At 34.9% G+C, this 19,552-nt stretch overlaps 2 protein-coding genes across 2 annotated transcripts; one reads left to right on the forward strand and one right to left on the reverse strand.

The window, feature by feature from the left end:
- The first annotated feature begins 198 nt into the window (after positions 1-198).
- Positions 199-1,919, forward strand: LOC116347069. Its single transcript, XM_031777475.1, has 2 exons — positions 199-1,687; positions 1,752-1,919. Exons 1-2 carry the CDS (start codon positions 290-292, stop codon positions 1,917-1,919), a joined length of 1,566 nt encoding a protein of 521 aa, XP_031633335.1. The 5' UTR covers positions 199-289.
- A 199-nt stretch (positions 1,920-2,118) lies between these two features.
- Positions 2,119-9,716, reverse strand: LOC116346862 (nuclear pore complex protein Nup98-Nup96). Its single transcript, XM_031777113.1, has 16 exons — positions 9,476-9,716; positions 9,008-9,236; positions 8,631-8,906; positions 7,975-8,493; positions 7,586-7,876; positions 7,352-7,462; positions 7,147-7,285; positions 6,809-7,076; positions 5,612-6,721; positions 5,314-5,401; positions 5,040-5,231; positions 4,758-4,963; positions 3,657-4,670; positions 2,922-3,585; positions 2,667-2,779; positions 2,119-2,595 (listed from the first exon to the last, which is right to left on the reverse strand). The coding sequence occupies exons 2-16, from the start codon at positions 9,222-9,224 to the stop codon at positions 2,272-2,274; spliced, it is 5,532 nt and encodes a 1,843-aa protein (XP_031632973.1). The 5' UTR covers positions 9,225-9,236; positions 9,476-9,716; the 3' UTR covers positions 2,119-2,271.
- Between the last annotated feature and the right edge of the window lie 9,836 nt (positions 9,717-19,552).

Consider the following 19,552-nt stretch of genomic DNA (forward strand, 5'->3'; position numbering starts at 1 on the left):
CTTCTGTCGGTTCATTCGTTCGAATGTTCGAAATTCATGAAGCTTTTAATGTGATTACATTTGTGGCGCCATCTGTGAAGAAAACATATCAAAACATTTTTAGTTCACTAATTAATGTCATTATGGATATTTATGCATTTCAAAAATGTTTTTATTTCATTCCGACAGTTGAAACAGTCAGCATCTAATCAAAACAATTTTCAAGAGAACAGTATAGACGCCTAATTAGTTAATTACTTTGTTTGACTCTTTTGTTTTCTCTTCATTTGAATTTTAGACCAGTCTCAACATGGAAAAAATAGTTCTAAAGCGAAAAGTGTTATCAAAATATCGAAAATTGAACGAAAAACGGAAGCGAAAGGAACCAGCAGCAGCAAGTGAATTGAAACCAACAAAACAGCTATCGGATATGGTTGACGATTGTATCGAATATATCTTGGATTTATTGCAACTTGAGGATTTAATCACTGTTGGCGAAATAAGTAAGCAATTTCAAGGGTTGGCCGGTAGTGTATATCGTCGAAAATTCAAAGCAAGAGAAATGATTATTAATTTACTTGATGAAGCATATTACAGACAGTATCCGAATGTTGATATTTTGGGACGACCGCCAATAAGCGATCGTATCTACGTCGATGAATCGGATATTATAATTGTTAAGCCATTGTTGGCATTCAAAGTAGTACGCATTTTTGGCAAATCCATTACGAAACTGAATATTCAAATGCCGTTCAATGGATTGTGTCAGAAATTTTTCCAACAAGTTAATAAACATTGCAACAAATCGCTAAGATCACTGTTGATGAACAATTGGGATACTCAATTAAGAACAACAGACATGTTTGTAGGCCTGAAAAAAGTCTTCGAAAATGTTGAAGAAATTTATTTAGTCGATGGCATGGTGTGTCCCGAACAACCGAATTTGAACAAATTGTTCCCTCGTTTGCGTCTCATGATGCTGAAAAGTTGTAACATTCCAAATGCCAAGTGCATTGTCAAAGCATACAATAATATGGAGTATGTGCATTTCAATTTCTCTGAAAAATTTCCAATCAAATTTGTTGCCCGAGATTTTATTCGTTTAATCAATTTAAATCCACGGATTTTGCATTTATCGTTGAACAAATATTACAATCCAAGAATATGGGAACACATTAGCACCGAGCTCAAGAGTTTAGAAATATTCGAAATTTCATATGCACCGAATCAAGTTCAAAGTTTTCGTGGGCCAGCGATTCCATTTGATAGCGTCGAAAAATTTGTTGTCACATCCGAACCGTATGTACATGGAAATCGCATCAAACCATTGGACGTGTTCGTATTCAAGCAACTTAAAGAATTTTCTATTGCATGCAATACCTGTGACTTGGTCGAGGGCGGCTGGATGGATTTTGTTCATGCATACCCAACGATCGAACGACTTCAATTGGTTTGTATTCAAGTAATTGATTTGGATGAAATTGAAGAGGCATTGGTGTATCTTCAAAATGGAGACCATCCGCAGTCAATTGAATTGAAAATGTTTTTTACCATTTTCGATTCGGCTCAACACTTTGTGGATTTCTTTGAGAGACATGAATGCATCAAGAAGATTACATTACTCTGCATCTTTCTCGATGAATCAGGCATTTTGATGGCCAATACCCCATCAAAATATAAGAAGAAGGTCAAAGACGGATGTACCATTGTAGGTGATATTATTGATTGCGAATATTTTAGCATTGAAAAATAGAGTGGCCAGTATTTATTAGGAAATTAAACGACCGAGTAAAGATAAACATGATGACCCAGATTACAATTTATGCGACACAAAAAAAGGAAAATGCAAAACTCTTCTTGTGCGAAGGGAGCGTCCTATGACATATACGCAACCATCCAAGCAGATGAGGCTTGCTGATAAAAATTACAAACCATACTAAAATACCAAAAAAAATGTATAAAAAATAAACTAATTCTGTATTGATTACTTAATTAGCTAAACCTGATTTCAAAAAAAATGATATGTTAAATGTTACAATAAATTAAAATGCAAGACATTTTTTTTTATTTCTATACTGTATTTATTGTTTAATGTTTTTACTTAAATAAATTTAACTATTTCAAATTATAAAAATCGCATAATCTTCCTAATATCCTAATCGGACTTTGAGTTATTTATTGTTTTTTTTTTCAGAATTTATTTTACTCCATTATTACAAAATGTGTTCTAATCAAAACTTTTTCATTATTCTTAACATTTATCGCTCTATTCAATTGGTTAAATTTTATAGTTTAGTTTTCATCGTTTTGTAGCATTTCAATTAAATTGCTGTTGTCCAATAATGAACGCATTTTCTGTTTAGCATATTCTTCTGGCAAAGGTAATTTCTCTAATGCTGTTTGCACTAGCAAACATGGATTTATGTCAGACGAGAGAATTTCCATGCCATTCACTAAGATCGCCAATCCTTGGGCAATTTCACTCTGGCACAAACGATGCTTCGATGTCGGACATGGAAATAGATTGATGCGTGAACATAATTCAGATAATTGTGGCTTCATACCCTCCCAACGCGTCTCAATATCACGTTCATGGATTGTCTTGAGACTTTCGATCTAAAAAAGGTAAATAATGTGGTTAATTCATTCAGAAGGAGAGAGAGAGAGAATTTGAGTAAGTTACAAACCTTAGCAATCATATCCAGATAATCCAAAATGATCATGCCTTGATTTGCCCAGTTCGGTACTAAGCGTGGATCTTCAAAGCGATCTAACAAGTCTTTTATGTATCTCGTGTTATCTGTGTATAAGAAACGATACGGTTAATAAAAAATTTGAAGTTTGAGTGAGAAAATCCGTTTTTTTTTTTTAATTATATCGAAGTAGCCGCACTTCTCCGCTCCCAATAATAGTTCTGAAGAAAATAAAAATAAATAAATTACCATTAATAATAGCATCAGGAGCGATTTGATCCATAATCACTTCATGAGCCAGTGCCCATTGTTTTGCTTTGAGCAAATAGTCAGCCTGTTCGCGATACTGTTTCAATGCACCAGCTTTGACCGCTTTTGCCCAATAAATCCATTTCTCCGGTATTCCGAGTTCATTGACAATGAATGATTCTTTTTCTTTGTATTCATCATTTTTGGTGAGGTCAATGTACCGATATAAAATCTCTTGGATTGCCAATTCACGTTGTGATTTATTTGGAATATGAAGTAATACGAATATAGACCAATGCCATAGACCATAATTTTCCAATTGGCTAGCAAATGAAACGTGCAATTGTGCTTCGGATTGGGCTGAACAATGTTGATATCCGATACTTTTAAGCACTTGCAACAATAGCCAACTCAGACGGAAATCCATGAAATCGGCACTATGCGTAGCTGGATTCAATAGTTTCTCTAGCGAATGACTGCGTTTTGAATACAATTTTAATAAATGATAACGAATATCTTGAATTCGATCCATATAACTGTCGGTATCATAGTTTCTCAAATAAGATGGCAATGGTGCGGCTGCATTTACAACAGTTGCATCTTCGTATTTAAGCAGTGCATCCGTTATTGAAGCCGTTGGTGAGCACAGATACCAAACATTTATCTACAGATTAAAAAAAAAGAATGTTGAATTCAATGTTGTAATTTTGTGTGAATCATTCTTAAATTACTTACCGCTAATGCTTTAACCCAGTCTAAATCTTCGTAAATATTCACCAAACCCCGTGACGATTCATATGTTGACATTCCAGATGTAAGCATCATCGCTTTAATTCGATGCGTATCAACAAATTTATCGGCTTCAGTTTCACGCCATGATTGTAATTGTTTTGCGACCAAAGCACGTACAATATTACCACCGCCCGTCTGTGCCAATAGCAATGACAAATTCATATCACCATTTTCAAATGCAAGGTCACATGCTTCGTTCACTTTGTGTGCAGTCAGTAATTTGTGTAAATTTTGCAAATAATTCCCTTGCGATTCAGTTCGAGCCAATAGTTTTTTATCCGTCACCGTCTCTTCCAACCATTTTGAGAACAAATCACGACGCAACATTATGGCAAAGTGGTCATCGTCGGCAGCTTCATCGAGTTCCTCTTGATATCCCCAAAGTGTAACAAGCAATGACCATACATTAAGGCTTATTTTTAGAAATTCATTCAATGGCGCATCATGAAAATTTTGATCGGCTAATAGATATTGCTGTTGCAGTGCTTCGGTTCCATTGATTGGCACATAGTATGGACAATCACTATCAACGACAGATTGTCGTTGCGAAAATTTCAATTGACACTCTAAATGATTTTGTATCGATGCATCGAATGTTTTCTTGTCGTTTGGTTGTAATGAAAATATTTTTATTTGTTTTAGTACGGATTTGGATGTATCGTTTTCGGATCGGCCATTGAATAAATCCGAAATGTTGTAGATGTTTGTCAATTGATTTTGATTTTTGCATGTCATTGCTGTTGTTAAAATGGTCAAACGATTTGCATGACTCCAGCCGATTTTAAATCGACGCCCATGGAACAATGCAACATCAGACGCAATGCTTTTATTCTTAACTTTCGATTGAATGGACTCAGGTAGTGTTACAATTTCCTGTGATGCTCGTATCGTTGCTACTTTTGGCTTCAACACCAATGGAATTGGCTTGAATGCCTTTGTTTGAATTAGTTTTTTTGGCTTTAGGGTGAAAAAAAGAAGAAAAATGGTTTAGAACCTTTTCAAAGTGGAATAAAATTGATTTGACTTTGGCGAATCTTGTATTACCTCAGATATTAATTCGGTTTTTCTTTGATCATGTTCACGAATCGAAGGCAATGGTGGACTTAAGATTGGCGTTTCAATAGTGCTAGAACTTGTTGTACTGGACACTTCCTTGGAAAGTAGCGAATTTGTTGATGGAAATGTAAATAGACGTTTGCTCGGCACAATTTGATCCGGGCTATCACGATCTCCATAGATTTCGTAATTAACTATAAATTTATATTGAAAATGTTTGAAATTAGTTTTTTTGCTGCTAGTTTTATTAAATGGATTAAAAAAATGTACCTGATTTCGATTCGAACTCATCGGCATCATCGTCCATCATGCCGAAAAAAGACGCTCTCATCACTTGTACTTTAGTGGGATCAGTGCCCATTTCCATGGCCAGGTCGGCCGATGGGCTTGTCGCTTGGACTGGATATTGACCGTATGGTGTCATAAAGTTTACATATTCCATTTCCCGATCATCAGCCAACTCTAAAATAAATCATAAGATCAAAAGAAAAATTCTATTTTACTTCTTCTCTCTCTATATATAATTGATATAAGTTAAATTTACCAGTATATGCTCCGATTCTTTGAGATTTATGTAGTGAAAATAATGAATCGCGTTGCAATGTTGTCTCTTTGCTTTTATTTAAGTTTGTCTATAAAATTTCAATTAAAAGAAGAAGAAAAAACAAAATTCAACTTATAATTTTATTGAACTACAATTACTTCATGCATTTTGTCAAAACAAGTTAAAAATTTCTCATACTCTCGCCACATTCTCAAAATAGATTCATATGTAGCTTTGTATTATTTTCTGTTTTGCTTGTAATTTCATTCCTTTTCATTAATTTGAATGTTGTTCAGACCTTTGGGATAGTTCCAGTCAATTTCGATTTGAGACCTTCTTTGCCGGGTTGGTTTGGTTTAAGTTTCTTTGCTTCAGCCGCATTGTCCTCTTCATCGCTGTCGCTCAGTCCATATTTCGAAAAATGATCCACCTTAAATACCCAGCTACCTGTTTCCGGTCTATATTCAACAAATCTTGTATCATGTTTATCACAAACAGCCCGTAGTTTTGATTCATAATTCAATTCGTCTAATCGTTCACGATCTTTGATTGGTTCATGTAATGTTTTGTCATGTGGCCAAACTTGGTCCAATGTAATTTGAGCTTTGCGATTCAAACCTTCACCGACCGGTGGCTTATTCTCGTCATCTGGATAAATGATCACTTCCTTGTGACGAAAATGAACAAGTTCATCCAAATTTAAGCCGGCAACATCGATTGGTTCGCCAAAGTAAACATTACCATAACCTTTTCGACCAATTGTAAAATTGGATACCACACATTTACCATCTTCAGTTAAATAATCGGTTAATTTATCCAATGGTGGTATTGTATAATAACCAGATCGTTGTAAAACAATACCCGTTGGATGTGGTTCGGTGTTGATAAGTGAAATGTCTGCATTTGTATCGTCCAAAAATGATTTCGTTGATAAAAGGCTATCGTTTGCATTAAGCCCCGAAAAATGTACACTTTTATGTTGTAGCGGTGAAATGTTCACACGATTTGGATCTTGTCGTAAAATACTCGGCGATGTGGTTAACTTATCGATGTTGCTCGATTTTGATTTGGCCGTCGAAACTAAATCCTGCATTGTTGTATTTATATCGGTGTCGCCACGATTTTGTTGTTGTACTTTATCCAAATTGGAATGTAACCATGAAACACGTCGCATATTATCCGGTTCCGATATTGATGGCAATTGTGATAAACGTCGTTCGTCGCTCGATACAATTGGACTGGTCTCTTGTGATCTTGTAATATTCAACGATGTATTATTTTGGTTTGGTGTCAAGCTTGATGCAGTCGATGCTTTTGGTTTGATTATTAAACGTTTTGCATTTGGTTTTAAGCTAAAACTTTCCTCAATGGAACTGTCGAACTCTTCTAAGCCACCGAATAATGACTTCTGTTTTATTGAAAAATGAAAATAAAAAAAAACACACATTGAAAATCGTGTTGAAATATTTCGTAATTTTCATTGCGAGAATATTACCTTCGATAGAGTCGATCCAACTGGCTTTATTCTTAATCCATTCGAAACTTTCGGAGAAATTTTGTATTGATTTGCTGACGATTCCAACATGGCTTTTTGTGCAGCTGGATTTGTTGGCTTGAGTGCATCTTCGTTTAGGCTTCCAAATGGCTTCAAATCTTTGAATATCGGATTATCGCCATACGGTGATGTTGCTAACGATAAGATGTGTTGATGTACGGGCACAGTTGCTTGTTGTGCCTGTTGGAAACCAGTATTAGCTCCGCCGCTGTAAATAAAGACGCGTTTCATTGTATTAAATCACCTTTTTTTTCAAATATTCAGTCTTCAACACTTACAATCCCATCATATTGGAACCAAGACCCATACCTCCAGTCAGTGTTGGTGCTGCAGATGTTCCTCCGAAGCCAGTAAAAGCAGTTGTGGCTGGTTTATTAAACGACTGACCAACATTTCCGAATGTTCCGAAAGACGAGCCTTTGATGTGTATGAGATAAATATGTCAATCATTCTGTTATTTCTAATTTGTAAAATATAAAATACCTGCTGCTGGTGTGAATGTTCCAAGTCCACTGAATCCAGGAGCGGCTGAAGATGCCGGGGCACCGAATGTCGATCCAAAACCCGTGTTTGGTTTTGCTCCAAATAAACCGCCTTTGTTTTAAGAGAGAGAAATATATACATTTTTAAGCACTTCTTCACTCATTTTTCTATTTCTATCCTTGATTTAATTTCTTCACTTCTACTTCTATATTGGTGAATAAAATAAAAACATACCGGCTGCTGTATTTGTTGGATTTCCAAAACCACCAAAACCTGTATTGGGTGCTGACGATGTTAGACCACTGAACAGGGCGCCACCGCCAGCATTTGTTTGTGTTCCGAATAATGATGGTTGACTTGTGGCTGGTGCTGTTGCACCAAATCCACCACCGGCACCAAATGATGTTGCACTGGCTCCAAAAGTGGTTCCACTTGCTGGTGCTGTTGAAGCAAAAAGACCAGTCGTTGGTTGGCCAAATGGTTTTGCACCTCCAAATGGTGTTGCCGCATTTGCAGCAGGCACGCCTATAAAATTTATATTTCAATTGATATAACATAAAACAAAAATGAGGCAATTTTATTGTATTCAAAATTTCATTTGAAATTAAAAAAAAAAAACTCACCAAATCCAGTAAAAGTGGCTGATGCTGTTGTTGTAGGGGCTCCAAATGTTTTGTTACCAAATAAATTACTCGCGGGCTGTTGATTGAATGTGGTCTGTACTTGTCCAAAACCGGTTGTTGCTGGCTTATTGAAGAGACTTGCTTGCTGATTTTGTGCACCAAAAGCCGGTGCTGGTTGACCAAATGTATTTTGTGCTGGTTGACCAAAACCGCCAAGTGTATTAGTTGGTGCTTGTGCACCAAATAAACCGGTCGATTGTGGCTGTGATGCTGGCGCACCAAAAATGCTCGTATTTTGTGGTGTTGTACCAAATAGTCCACCACTTGGTTGAACGCTGCCCGCTTGTGGTCCTTTTCGATTGGCTGTATAATCTTCTAAACGCAATTCTTCCAAACTTTTCGCTTCATATTCTTTCATTGCTGTAATGCAATGTTGTCGCGTTGTAATGTTATTTGTTTGGCCATTTTTCATAAGTGTATCGGTGCCGGGATGTGGTTGATATTTAGCAACTGCTGTACCTAAGGGGAGAATCACAAAAGAAAAGAATAAAATTTAAAATAATCGATAAGTAATCGGAAAATAATCGAAAAATAATCGCAAAACAATCAATAATAATTAATAAGTAATTTTTAAGTGATTTGCCCCTCGGCTGTACCATTTGCTTGTGACATAATTTGCGGTTGGCTAAATGCTGATGTACCGGCGCTTCCGAATGTACCGAAGCCCGTGTTTGTTGTTTGTGCCGTTGATGTTGGTTGCCCGAACAATGATGTTTGATTTGAATTAAATCCAAAACCAGCCGGTTTGGTCACACCAAAACCAGTCGATGTTGATGGTTGCCCAAATAATGATGAACTGGCCTGAGCATTTTGCGTTTGACCGAACAACGATGTAGTCGGTTGTTGTTGTTGTGGCTGTTGTTGGCCAAAGGCTAGAGATCGAATTGAATAAAGGATTTTGTTTTCAGTTTACATTCAAAATTGAATGAACGAAATTATACGGAAAATAAATATTAGTGTAACAAAAACTCACATCCAAATGCCGATTGGGTTGTTGCTGGCTGTCCAAATGTTGGTGCAGGTGCTCCAAAACTCGGCGCTGCTGGCTGACCGAATACGCTTGTTGCTGGCTGCGTAAAAAGTGTTGACTGTTGCCCGAATGTATTTGCTCCGAATGTTGCTGGTTTACCAAATGTTGATTGTTGATTTTGGCCAAATGGCGATCCAAATTTTGGTGCTCCTCCAAACATTTTTCTTATTCACTATATTCCAAGGCACACACAAAAATTCACAAAATATATACTTGAAATGAATTCAATAAAACATAACCTAACATTCAAATTTAAAACAAATGACAGAAAATAAATGGCATCATATGACAAAATTCGCGTGTATACTATGTTCAAAACGATGCATTCATTTTGTTATTAAACACTTTCTTTATCAATTCATGCGCTCAAAGTACATAAGATAATTTCGTTTGGAATACCAACTAACTTACCGTTTGAAAAATATTCTGTGCACACACACGATGAATGACAATTCAATACGCTCGTCTGTGGCGCTTGAATTCTTGAGTTTTTTCCAAATATCGTGCACAATTATTTGATTGTTTTCAATTTGTATTTTTCACTTGTGATTGAAACTAAATAAATTGCATCACGATTGGTGATTCACGAAACAAAAACAAAGAATAATTAAAATTGTTGCGAAATTAGGCGCAAGACGTCTGAAGCGCGGTAATGACGAGCGAATGGCGTTTTAAAACAATTCGTAGCATCTGTCAAACATACACTGTGAACAGTTTGGTCGTTGTTCCGTTTGTCATATTAACAACAGATGGCGCAACGGGTATTCAAATTCAAAATGTTTCCGATTGTTTTTTTTTGTGTTAACTAAAACGCATCTTTGAGATGGCAATGTATAATTGAATAATGACGGATACGCAAAACGTTCAAGGCAAACAAAAGAATTGCATACTATTAATGATGTTGATTATATTCTTCTAGGATAGAATTTAAGTTCATTTTGCTAGTTATCATGTGTAATACAAATGAAAATGAAGTTCTTTTTTGTAATATATAAATCTACACTGTTTTCCATTTATACATTGAAATAATTATAACTCATTTTATGTCAATTGTTTTTTTTTAAGTTCTTCACGATTAAATTGTATCGACAGCAAAAAAAAATAATTTAAAAAATTAATAATATAAATGATTGTGAAATGTTCAAAATGCAATGTGCTCTTACAGCACCTCTCCAAATTCTTTGAAAAAAAAAAAAACTTTTCCCAAATTGAATTTCACCCTCGATGAAAATGAAATGAAAAAAAAAAAACAGAGTCGAATGCTCACAGTAGAAATGTGATTCCAATGTATAGTTTGATGTGGTGTGTTACAGTTTGTTTATATTCAAATGCGACCGTTGTTTGGCTGATCGGTCCGCTCGAAAGCAGTATTATCTTCTGCATAGATCTGTTCAGCTGCTAATTATCAATATCTTCATAGAGTTGCATTACAAATATTCTCGATCGTTTCCTAAGCGAATGGCAATTTGCTCATACTCTTGACGGCTTCGGGCAATCAAGCGTGTTGAAATGATGCAGCGACTCTGTTACAAAAAAAGGACACTTTTAATAAACATTGGCGGTAGAAAAACGACCAAATATTTGTTAACTCGATAAATCTTTCCCCAGAGACTTAAATCAAAGTTTGGAATGTGTAATAGGGGTTTTTTGGGTACGGGAAAACGAAATCCGGCGTTAGTTTTGAGATGCAATTAATTTTTGACACAGTTTCTATGAAAAAATCACAAAATATTGAATTTTTGTATGGAAGCCTCATAAAAATAACATTCTGAAAGTTTGAAGAAATTTCAATACAAATTTTTCGTTTTTGAGCCAAAAATCGAAACCAACTGGACTTCGGGAATAGAACCAGAAGAAATTTTGCATAAGGCACACACTCACATTTACCAAAAAAAAACCGACGAATATTTCTTTGGTTATAGAGTATTTAGCAAGGAAATTAAGTTATTCGCCAAACATTTTGTCAAATAAATGATTATATGGAGACATTTTTTACCTTCGGTCTATAAATCATTTGAATTTGAATAAGTTGTTTCGAACATATTAGGGAAGTTCGGTGTGTCGGTAAGCAAAATGAAAAACTTGAGCGAAATATATATATTGAGTCAAATTGTGTGGGAATGTTTTTTTTTTCGTCAAATTTTTCCATTGAGAAAAAAACAGCTTTTTATCGAATGATTGTAAACATGAATGAAAAAAAAAACATTTTTGTTGATTCGAACCATTTTTTCAAGTGAAGTTAAGTATATTTGTCAACACTCTGTGAAATTGTCATTGAACTTTTCATCACAATAACAATAATAATCAATGTATTTCACAAAATTAACAATAAAAACGGTAAATACTACGAACATATTTACGTGATGTTATTTCGAATATTTGATTCACATGATTTTGAAGCAGTTTGATTCATCAAATTATTCAAAATGTATAACAGAAAAAACACAATTTATAGAGAGATAGAGATGTGTGTGTGTGTCTGTTTTTAATTTTGTTTGCAACGATGGAATCGAATAAATATTCCAATTCATTAATAGTAATCGGAGCCAAGAGGAAGAAAAAAAAACACACTGTAATAAAAATAAAAAGTGTTCGAATTGGTTTCGTTCGTTGCATCAAAAGCTTGGGCATGCCATGGAGTGTAGCATGCTATAGATAGATAATGGTTTCCTTCAATTGGGCGGTAATAGAAAACAGCAACAGCAACAATGAAAGTTGCTCCTTATATTTTCAATACAATGCAAATTTTAAGCCAGGTAATCATTTTAAATTGGTTTGACTGCTTGGATTCGTTGTTACACTGTTTTATTCCGCTTTAATATCAGTTGTTATGTACACACTCGTTAACGTTCTCATGGTAGTTGAATCTCTCACCGCCGTCACTCTTCCGCCAACAACAAAACCAAATAATGAATTTTCAACAGTTGTGCTATCAAAGTCTGTTCTTGTGATTTCGCTTGCTTGCACTTCTGCACTTCAAATACAATACTGATGTGATGATAAAAGAAATGGTATGCGTGAGAGCCAACGGAAGATGAACAGAAAAAAACACATCCACTTTTATTGTTAATGCATACAAAATAATGTCGTTAAATTTATTTAATATTCGTTAGAAGTACCGTTAGCGTTACAAGGATTGGATTATGATTGCTTTACATAAATGCCGTTTCCATTCGTTATTCGCAACAACAGCACGAACGTTTTTTTTTCACTTCAAGTAAGTATGGTGAGACTTTTTGTGTGGCATTGTTTGTAAACTTGTAGGCTTTATGCTGAAAATTCGGACCGTTCATTTAATCATATTTATTTTGTATAGTGGTGTTTTTTTTGTACTTCCACGTGAAATTATGCTTTTCCTTTAGTTTCCCTGGCGAATCGTGAATTATCCGTTTTAAAATGTGAGGAGGAAAATGAAACCAAAGCCTCAAAGAAATGGCTCTGGTGAAATTGAATTCAATTCGCTAGACTTGAATGTGCATCCTCTATAGTATTTGTTCGTAAGCATCAATCGCATGATTTAAACTGCTTAAAAATGTTAACAGCGTAACTCGAATACATGGACCATTGAATTCTCTGCGTGTTGATGCCATGAGAGTTAAACAATAAATATTTGCGATGAAAACGATTGTTTAAAAGTTTTCATAGCAAATTGCATTTGTCCGTGTTCGAAATTCACTTGGTTCGCGAATGCATACAGATGATAAGCGAATTTTAAGAACAAAATGAATAATAGTTGTAATTGCTCTTGAAAGAAGACACAATTTATCTTTTCACATCCAAACAAAATGCCATTTTCAAGGTTCTTTCATCGCCATTCTATTATTATTTATTGTTTTACAAAATGTCTTTTATTATAGCTTAAAATAGAAAAAACGGGTAGCGATTTTGGGGTTTTTACCATCACATCTAACTTTTTTTGCAGTAAACACAAATAACAAATGCACACTAAAACTAAGCTCATCGCCCAATGGCAAATTTTATTCCAATAGTTCGACTTGGAGAAATAAGAAAATAACAAAACTTTATAATAACAAATGCGCGTCGGATTCGATGTAACATTGTCTGTTCTCTCCAAGTGGACCGGCATTGAATTGAATTGAATTGAATTCTTTCCGAGCAGAGGGGAAGGGGTGTTCGACATGAAAATTGTATAAATAACTCTCTTCACTCAAAACAATTTCCCATTTAAGACTGACACGAAAGTTAGTTAATCGACTTACTTGCACAAGATTAAATGTTTGATGAATTTGTGTTGGTTTATCAGAGATTTTTCGGTGAAGCGCAAATAGCTTTTCGACAACATAATCCGTAATACATAAATAGTTCGTCGTCATTTTATAGTTTTCAACCAATTATTTTGTTGAAATTTTGTATAAAACCGCACACAAACATAAAACAAAATCAACATCAACAACAAACAATAACACCGACATTGTTACAAAATAATATATGATGTGATTGCTGCTTACTGTGATACCCAGCTTGAAATTTAAATTTCAAAACCAATAATACAAAGTAATTTTAATTGCTGACGCAATGTGATGCGTGCCAAAAGGGTAAACAGTTATAAATCAGATTTAAGTGCGTGTGTTTATTTTCAACGTTTTCGGTATATGGGGGAAAAACGAAATGTTTTCAATATACAAAATTTGCATTTGATTTCCATTTGAAATGGAGATGAATTATTGGACAGTTTGGCGATGAAACAAATTAATCGGATGAATGAAGAAAAAACAACTGATCAAAATACAATGAAAAAAAAACTTAATACACTAAATTCAATATAACAGCAAATATATTCGCAGATGAAAAAATATCAATGAAGTGTAGCATAAGCGATCGGATGGACCAAAAAATTCCCATAGGTTGATTCGTATTACAATGATTATTCGCAATAGTTTTCTGAAATATCGATACTTTGTACGATATAAACGTATATAATTTTCTTTATAATGTGACGAGAAACGGAACCATGTCTGGAAATCTGTGTGGAAAAAGGTGACCAAGTCACTATTGACTGTAAGACTATAGTCACTCAGTCAGTCAGGCGATTGATTTGGAACGTTTTGACTACGGACGGCCAACTAAATTTAACTAAGGTTGCTTGTTTTTATAGTCGATAGTCAGTCAGTTTGTCCTAAAACAGTCACTTTTTTGTACACGGGAAGGTACACTTTTTAGGAGTTCTTAACTTCTTGAAAATTTTGGTACACATGATTAAGAATGCTCTTTTCATCGGAAATGTCTCTAAAGTATGGTCATCTTTCTATATGGCAAAAATAGTTATTTCCATATAAAGCGACCGAAAATAACACTTTCAGCAAAGCATTCACTCTTTCGCTATCAAACTGAATGCATATGCTGTGAAATTTATTATTTTTGGGCTATGTACTCAAAATTTCGCGACCTCGCAACGATCGTTTTTACCAATAGATTAGAACCGATCGTTTATTTGCTCTAGAAAATTGTTGCATGCCTGAACTTGGAATGGCCTTCTTTTGCCATTTTCAGTGTATTTTGAATCAAAATGACCCTTGGAGTTAAAAACAATGGAATCTGAAACTGAGTGAGTGTTTCTAATCAAAATTTTGAATTTCGGGACCGAATAAAGAGTGCTCAAATCGTTAGATGGAAAAGTAAGTTCCTATTGATCCAACAATCAGAATGAAAGAATATATTAATAATATAATCCATGTGCTAATATCGCTTTACCCGTCTGTTCACTTATGTCACTTATGACATAGACGCGGTGTGTGTATCAGTTTTTTTCTGACAGTAATGAATAGAGTCGTCTGTATTTGCATTGGTCATAAATACATAATACTCGCACAATTCATGCAAACAAAACATTTTAAAATAAGCGGGTTTTGTGGAGATTTTCTAAAAAGTTGCAATATATTTAAAATAGTTAAATGTAAAAACAGCGTGAAAAAACCCGACATCCAGTTATTTTTCATTTTTATTTCAGCAAACGGAGCGTATTTTGTTTGCTTCATTGTATTGTCTCTTTGTTTTTATTTTTCTATATATGTGGCGTTAAGCAGCAATGAACAATGTGTGAATGAAAAAAATGTGGTATATGTTGAAAATTATTTTGCCAGTAGCAAGAAATATAGTCTGGTTGCTGGCATTGCAAACAATCAAATCTGGATTTTTGAGACACTCAAAAAACACGATGAAATCTACAATAGCCCTATCGTTGCAATGTGCTTCGGAGACTGGCAATCATTTATTCGGTTTTTTTTGTCGGGTACAATGCCTAGCAACGATAGTGTTGACTGCAATGTCTGCCTTTGGCGCAATTTGTAACCGTGGTTGATCTTGATAAATTCAAATGCACACATCAACAAATCGCTGTTTATTTATCCCAACAAATGACTGAAGCATTGCAGTGACATTCAGAATGACGGATTCAAAGAGCATATTTGAACGATATGAGGATGAGTGGGGGCTTCATTGAAATAGTGCATGAATGAAAAATTGGAATTCATTTTGTCGAGCACCGTAAAGCTTCCAACTAATTTATTTAAATCGCTGCAATTCGTTTTCCTCTTCTTCGTGTTTTTTTCCCTTTTAAATTGGAAATCTCGTCGTTTGCATTTGTTTCCCATATAATCCAACATAATACCATTTTTTTTGTCTTAATTATTTAATTGCGTTGGAGTTTTGTTCGTTCGCGTCATCATTTTTGGCACGATTTAAGTGTGTAAAGAATGACAAAAAGTGAGTGGAAACATATGCCAACATCAAATAAACATATTATATCGTTGTGTGTGTGTGCGCGTCGATAAGTATGTCTTGTGAATTAGCATTGACATTGTCGACTATAAAGGTTTTCACAATGAGATGCTAGAACACATAGAATGTTCAGAATCATTCAACAGGAATTAATGTAAGAAGATCACTTGCTCGTATACCAAGATTCATCAATGACGATGAAAATGCGTTCGTCTAAACACACACACACACAAAACGATACAAGACGAGACGCGCGAATGCGGTAAATTACAAGCGAAACCGGAGTTTCTTTTGAACGGCAAGCGCGACGTTCAGCTCACTCTTTTCAACTTCCGTACTGTCAGCTAAGACTTCCTTTCCCTTTTCAACTGACAAATTGGTAGCGTTTATGGGTCATTAGACAAATGAATTTAAAATTGAGTTGAGAGAAAATACGCACAGATTTACTCAAGACCGGCAAAATCCGCACACAAACATTGAATCTTATTAAAATTCAGTATGCCTGGATATATATTTTTTGCTCTCCCTTAATTTTTGCTACATTTTCTACACTTTTGCACGGAAATCATTTGCAAAGCACATCATAAACTCGCCACGTTTATGTGAACGTCCTATAAAAAGGGGCACTCGGTCATTTGGTCGTTTGTTATTATTTTACCCCGGATTGAACTATGAATCAATGTGATTTAGCATGTAAACGGCTTCTTTTGCAAGACACGTCCGTATAAACACCCGCAAGAACCATAGTTCTTTGGTTTTTTGTTTTATTATTCTTCGCCTTCTGGTTTATAACAAGGCATTGCTCCATCCCATCCAACACTCACATCCAATGCCAAAAACGATTCAAACTCGAAACAATTTCGCAGACACTTTTAAAACGGAAACATCAAAAAGGAAACAGCAACGTGTCGTTTTGTGATCAAGTTTTGTCTGTTGGCATAACTCACAATTGGACAAACAAATTCTATTTCCTTTCCACTTGACCCTTCGTTCAACTTGTGTTCCAACTTCTTTTTTTCTTCTTCTTTCTTTCATTAAAATTAAAAAGTTGCGCAAATTTCACACGAGAAAAAGAAAAGTGCAGAAAAACTGTTCGGATCGTTTTTTGCGATTATCATAAGATTTTATATCTTTTCTTTTATTAGCAATAATCTTGAAGACGATGTGGAAGGGAAGAAAAAGTGACAGAGTTTTGCTGACTGTGAACTTTTTGTTGGGGATGGTAAATATTTTAAAAGCGAACTAAGTGTTTTTTTCTCTAGCCTCCCTACTTCATATCGTTCTTCATATTCGATTTGGCCTGCCACAGAAGGAGCAACGGAACAACACAAAAATTTAATTTAAGACCCACTAACAATTACATTTTCAGCCGAAAAATGTAAACAAACCAAACAGTTCTGGACACAAAATTAACCATCGTCGTTCATAAAAGATAAAATGTGAGCCAACGCATTTAACGCTATACATAATAAATGGCTGAAACTTAATTAAAATCTGTAGCAATATGCTCTTGGCGGCGACGAAGACAACGGCACGGTTTCTTCCACATCGAAACGGAATTTGAGTGAAAATTCGCCAACTAAAATATGTATACGCTTAGCCGTCGCATGATGTGTAAATCATTTCCCATTTCTCATGATGACACACATCGATTTCAATGTTTGCCGAAGTTTATTTGAATTGTATTCCGGTTGATTCTTTGCAAAACGCTCTGTGAGTGTTTACAAATTTGCACGTTGCAAATGGCTACAATGAAATGGTAAATCGGGAAATTGGCCAAAATCCCTTCTGTATTTTTGCTTTCTCCATCATCTTCTCTCCCGAATTCATTGTTTGTTCTGCTTATTAAACAAATCAGTGAAAGGAATAAAATTTCCTGATGCTTCGTGATTTGTCGCTGTCTCATTTGAATCAGCGTCTTTGTGCTTCCAAAACGTTTTTTGCTACCGTTTATTTTCCTCTTTCGTGCAAAATATGCTACGAAAATCCCAAACCGAATTATTGAAATCGCGCTGTGACTATATCAGTCTGTTAGAGTGATCGTTTAAAAAAATATGGCAAGAGAAAAATGTGGGACTCTTCAATGACTATCGTTAATTTCACAATCGCAAAATCATTTGATGTCAACACGAAGTAAAAGTAAGCGGAAAACCAATCGATTTATTATTTCCAAATGACAATAAATAAAAAAGGAAATGATGCTTCGATATTCGTTTGCATAAAATTGCGTGTCCCCTTCACAATCTATCTGAATGGGAATCGTTATAATATTCAAATGACAGATCCAACGGTACAATATTGCACTTGAACGAAGAAAAGAAATGAAAATTGAAGACGGCGACATGGAATAAATACGTCAAGTACATACTGAATTTGGCAAGAAAAACGACAGAAACCATACATAAATAGCATCCATTTTTTGGATAAGATATTCTTGACTTTGGAATTGAATGGGAAAAGGCTATAAATCTTTGACCAAGAGAGCAACCATAAAAACCATACTTATAATAAAACAAGTCAATTCACTGTTTTTTTTTTGTCTTCATCCGTTTAGATTTTTTTTAACACAAGGTAAAAAAAACACTCACGAAAATTGATACCATACAACATAACATCGTGAATTTTATATGGAACTTTGACAACGTACGTCGATGTTTGTCGAATATATACATTCCACAACATGCAGTAGGCAAACACAAAATTGTCTGCACCATATCGAAGAGAAAGGGAGAACGGAAGATAAATGATGATTTCTTATGCTATTTAACATGTATTTTGAACAGTATTCATGTTTTTGGTTTCACACGCAATGTGAAAACGGCAACGCTTTTATCTTTTTTAATTTATTTCGATGCTATGAAAACAAACCCAAATACACAATGGAAATATAGTTGTGTACGCGTTGTAATGTCACATAATATGTAATATGCATTGAATTCTATATGTTGTAGGACCCCAAAGAACCATAATATATTCGCTCTTTTAACGCACATAAATGCTTTAGCACAATCACAGCTATTAGAAGTGGAAAGAAGATGTCAGAATAAAAGAAGAAGAAGAAGAGACCGATGGAGACAAGGAGGAAAGCAACAGCGATGTCGACGACAACACCACACAAGCACAATGTGTATAGTAATGCGAAATATAAAAAAACACCATGAAAATCGCAAATGAAAAATACGTCGAGCATTGTTGGTACATACGAGCATAATATGTGCAGAATAAAAGTTTGTCTATGCCGAAAATACTACATATATTCACACCGTCTGTTTGATTTTAAGTACCGCATTCATATGTGGATGAAGATGAGATATAAGCTTATGAAAACATGTAGATTGGAATATATATATATATATTCTCTTTCTCTTTCAATATGCTGGATTTTTTTCATATTTTCTTTTAATGCATACGAAAGTACTTATATTAATTCAGTGTGTTGAAAAGTTGAACCAATTACACATACACAAACACCAATACTATCACCACCACCACCACCAACATCATCATCAACAACAAGAGAGCAGAGCCATGAATAGGCACATTCGTACACATTATAACAATGATGTGTGGCGCGAACTCATCGAACGAGCACGTTTTTGTCCGCATACAAAAGCCGACACACACACACATATACACGTAAATTGGTAAATTTTCACAAAAGGAAACATGCGAAGAAGAAAAAAAAATAACACGCTGAACCAAGCGACGATTTAGCATTTAAGTCTATTTATATTTCAGTGAATGTGATAA

The sequence above is a fragment of the Contarinia nasturtii genome, unplaced genomic scaffold (assembly GCF_009176525.2).
Source record: "Contarinia nasturtii isolate CC-2019 unplaced genomic scaffold, AAFC_CNas_1.1 Cnas_scaffold_1699, whole genome shotgun sequence".
Taxonomy (NCBI): Eukaryota; Metazoa; Arthropoda; class Insecta; order Diptera; family Cecidomyiidae; genus Contarinia; species Contarinia nasturtii.